General features: G+C 39.9%; 1 protein-coding gene across 2 annotated transcripts; it reads left to right on the top strand.

Annotated features, from left to right (window-relative positions):
* The first annotated feature begins 508 nt into the window (after window positions 1-508).
* On the top strand, window positions 509-4,076 carry LOC133905803 (uncharacterized). Of its 2 annotated transcripts, none has more exons than XM_062347570.1 (4): window positions 509-840; window positions 1,142-1,319; window positions 1,521-1,802; window positions 3,194-4,076. In XM_062347570.1, the coding sequence occupies exons 3-4, from the start codon at window positions 1,732-1,734 to the stop codon at window positions 4,023-4,025; spliced, it is 903 nt and encodes a 300-aa protein (XP_062203554.1). In that variant the 5' UTR covers window positions 509-840; window positions 1,142-1,319; window positions 1,521-1,731; the 3' UTR covers window positions 4,026-4,076. The 2 variants fall into 2 exon arrangements, with proteins under 2 accessions (XP_062203554.1, XP_062203555.1); XM_062347571.1 differs by having other exon boundaries at window positions 1,007-1,319; window positions 1,521-2,397.

The following is a 4,076-nucleotide window of genomic DNA, read 5'->3' as shown; positions in this document are numbered from 1 at the left end:
TCATTAAAATATTTTAAAAATACTATGGTTGGATAGGTATGATTTTAGAAAAATTTAGACGTTAGAATCGTCTAAATCAGAATTAGGATGAAGCAGGACATGCTTTCGAAAGACGAACTAGGTTGAAAAGAAAATATATGCAAGAATCGTCTACATCTACTACCTTAGTTATGCCTACATATATATAAATTCTATATCTAATACCTAATATATGTCTAAATAATACATCTAATTTCTAAAATATACGTACGAACATAATCTAATTGCTAAACTATGTCTAACTATAATTCTAAACCTAGATCTACATTCTAACCTAAATCTAGTGATGATTCTACCGAGTTTATAAAAAAATCATTCGTCTAAACTCTAATCTATGTCAAAACCTAGTACTACTAGTTATCCTACTGGGGTTGAAAAAAAAACAGATAAAAACCATACCCCTTCTTTCTGGTGGATTTCACCTCCAGTTAGTTTCTCCTCCCTCCCCTCCCCTCTACTCAGAGGCGGATCCAAAGGGTGGCACGGGTGGGCCATGGACCACCCTAATATTTTTCTGTGGCCCAAGGCCCATCGACGGATCCGTCCATTTTCGTTCGGCCCATTCATCCGTCTCCACTCTCCAGAGTCCAGACTGCAGCGCCGCCCACTTTCCCAGTCCTGGCGCCGTCGGCCGTCCGCAGTCTGCTCCGCAGCTCCGGAGTCCTGAGTCGGTGAGTCCTGTCCTGCCCCCGCCGTCCGGCCGTCCGCTGTCAGGCGTCAGCAGTTCGCTCCGCGCTCGGCGCTCAGCGCTCGCTGTTGCCGCCCGCCCTGAGGAGCCGTGAAGAAGCCGCTGCAGCCGAGGTTCATGACTGTTTTCTCTCCTCTCTTCAGAGCTCCGATTAGTTGATTAGCTTGATAGGAGAGAATGAATCGATAAAAGGCTTATGTGTAAGTCAGTTTAGTGCTCATGATGAGGATTGTTTTACATTATTTTGAGCCGGAATACAATGTCTTTTTTTTTCTTCAGATTTCAGATCTCAGTAATTCTATATTCTGATCAAATATAATGATATTTCCGGCGATCCTCACATTTGTTCAAATGAAGAGAGATATAGCAATTGTTGCATCGACACTTTCCAATTGACACATTTGTTCATATCAGCCTGAAGGCTCGCTGAAGCTGCAAACTAAGGTGATGATCGATTCAAGTGCTGACCAGTGAGTCTGTGAGTGTCTGAGTGATATGAACCAGCTCGACTGCTCGACCAGCTTGACTGCTCGAGGCGCTCTCCACCAAGCTCAAGGCCAAGAGCCCAAGACCATCCGGCCTGCGCTGAGCCGTATGAGCTATTCCCTTTGCTTTCAATCAGCTCGTTTTGCGCTCTGCCTGTATAAATTGCATGAGGCACCATCTCAGATTCCCCGTCACTCTCCGCCACCAGTTAAATAGATCTCCCAATCACAATTCACAAATGTATTATATGATTTACATAACCATCAATTTATGTCTGAATCTGATAAATTGAGTATTTTTATTGTAGAATTGTTGCAACATGAAGAGGAATGGAGACATTGCATCTCTTTTTCGGAAACATAGAGCAAAGAAGATTGCCTCTTCTTCATCTCCTTCTTCGGTTGGTGTTGTGGCAGAAGAGCAAACTCAAGAACAAGAAGGCACGCCAGAGCAAGAGAGAGTAATTGAAGAAATTGTGAATCTGATGCCATCTTCTCCACCATCTGTTCCACTTGAAGATGTCTCACCACTACCACCGATTTATGATATTAATCGCCTTCCACATGATCCCGGGGAAAGACTGCCCATTGTAAGTTATCCTATCAATGATCAAGATGCAATTCGAAGAGCATATAGTCTTAAAGGTCCATTCCAACCTTATGCGCATGATTTTGCAAAAAGAAAAATTGGAAATAGAGATCGACAATTCACTCCTTTATGGTTTCATAAATATCATTGGCTTGAATATAGTATCAAGAAGGAATCTGTATTTTGCTTTGTATGCTACTTGTTCAAAAACGAAAAAAGTAAGGGCAAGGGGACTGATGCATTTATTAAAGGTGGTTGGAGAAATTGGAATAGAGGAGAGGAAGCACTTGATAAACATGTGGGTGGTGTAACAAGTGTACACAATGCAGCTCAAGAGAGATACAACTTATTTATTAATCCTAGTGCGGCAATTGATAATCAAATTGTGAAGCTGAATAATGAGGATCTACGTCTTTACAAGATCAGATTGACTTATTCACTTAGATGCTTGAAGTTTCTTTTGCATCAAGGATTAGCATTCCGTGGACATGATGAAAATGAAGAGTCTAGCAATAGAGGAAACTTCCTTGAACTTTTGAATTGGCTTGCAGCAAATAGTGAAGAGGTGAATAAGTATGTTTTGAAGAATGCTCCAGGTAATTGCACCTTAACTTGCCCAGAGATACAAAAGCAAATTATTCAATGTTGTGCTATAGAAACTAGAAAGCAAATTATTGAAGAACTTGGTGATGAGCATTATGCTATTCTAGCTGATGAGTCTAGTGATGTATCACATAAAGAACAACTAGCTCTTTGCTTACGTTATGTTGATAGATTGGGAAGGCCATGTGAGCACTTTCTTGGAGTTGTTCATGTAGATGATACTACTTCTTTGTCACTTAAGGAAGCAATTCAAGCTTTACTTGTTAGTCACCATTTGACTATAACTCAAATCCGTGGTCAAGGGTATGATGGAGCTAGCAACATGAAAGGAGAGATTAAAGGGCTAAAAACATTGATCATGAAAGAGTCACCTTCTGCTTATTATGTCCATTGTTTTGCACATCAACTCCAACTAGTTCTTGTTGCTGTTGCCAAGGGAAATGATGATTGTGTGTGGTTTTTTGATCAAGTATCTCTCTTGCTGAGTATTATTGGAGTTTCTTGTAAGCGTCATGGCATGCTTCGAAATGTTAGACTTCAGAATATCTTGAAAGCACTTGAATGTGGTGAACTAGAAACTGGGAGTGGATTAAATCAAGAGATGGGGTTAGCTAGGCCCGGTGAGACTCGATGGGGCTCTCATTACAAAACTGTTGTTAACATTATTGCTATGTATCACATAATCTGTGAGGTACTCATAACTCTTGGAGAAGATACTTCACAAAGGGGTGATTGGCCAAAAATACATACTATGGTTGGAGTGTTTGAGTCATTTGACTTTATTTTCAGTGCACACTTGATGCTTGTCATTCTTGGATACACAAATGATTTGTCCCAGTGTTTGCAAAGAAGAGATCAAGATATTCTTAATGCAATGACACTTGTTAGTTTGGCAAAGAGTAGAATGCAACAATTGAGGTCTGATGGGTGGGATGCATTCATTCAAAGGGTCACTTTGTTTTGCAATAAACATGGCATCGAAGTTCCTGTAATGGAGGGTAATTATGTGCCTTATGGAAGATCAACACGGTTTGCTCGAAACCAAACAAATGATGACCACTTTAGAAGAGAAGTATATATTGGAGTGATTGATCAAATTAATCAAGAGCTTGACAATCGGTTTGATGAGGTTAATATGGAGTTGCTTTCTTGTATGTCGGCCTTGAATCCTGCCGACTCATTTGCCTCTTTTGATGCAGACAAGGTACATAGACTTGCTGAGTTTTACCCTAATGATATTTCAAGCACTGACTTGATAAGACTTGAAATGCAACTTGATAACTATATTGATGATATGAGGAGAGGTGATAGCTTCAAAGGCATAGACAACCTTGTGGACCTCTCAATTAAGCTTGTTGAAACAAAGAAACATAAAGTTTATGATTTGGTGTACTTGCTTCTCAAATTGGTATTGCTTCTACCGGTGGCGACGGCAAGTGTTGAAAGGGTATTTTCTGCAATGAGTTTAGTCAAGAGTAAGTTGAGAAATAGGATGGGTGATAGTCTTTTGGATGATTGTCTAGTCACGTTTATTGAGCGAGATATTTTCTCCAAAGTGAATGAAGATGATATAATCGAGACTTTTATGACTATTAGAAGGCGTAAGACCAACAAAAATTAGTATTGTAATCTTCTTTGAGACTTGTACCGTGTTTTTTATAGTCTTTAGATG

This window comes from Phragmites australis, chromosome 23 (assembly GCF_958298935.1).
Source record: "Phragmites australis chromosome 23, lpPhrAust1.1, whole genome shotgun sequence".
Taxonomy (NCBI): Eukaryota; Viridiplantae; Streptophyta; class Magnoliopsida; order Poales; family Poaceae; genus Phragmites; species Phragmites australis.
This window is presented reverse-complemented; position numbering and strand designations above follow the sequence as displayed.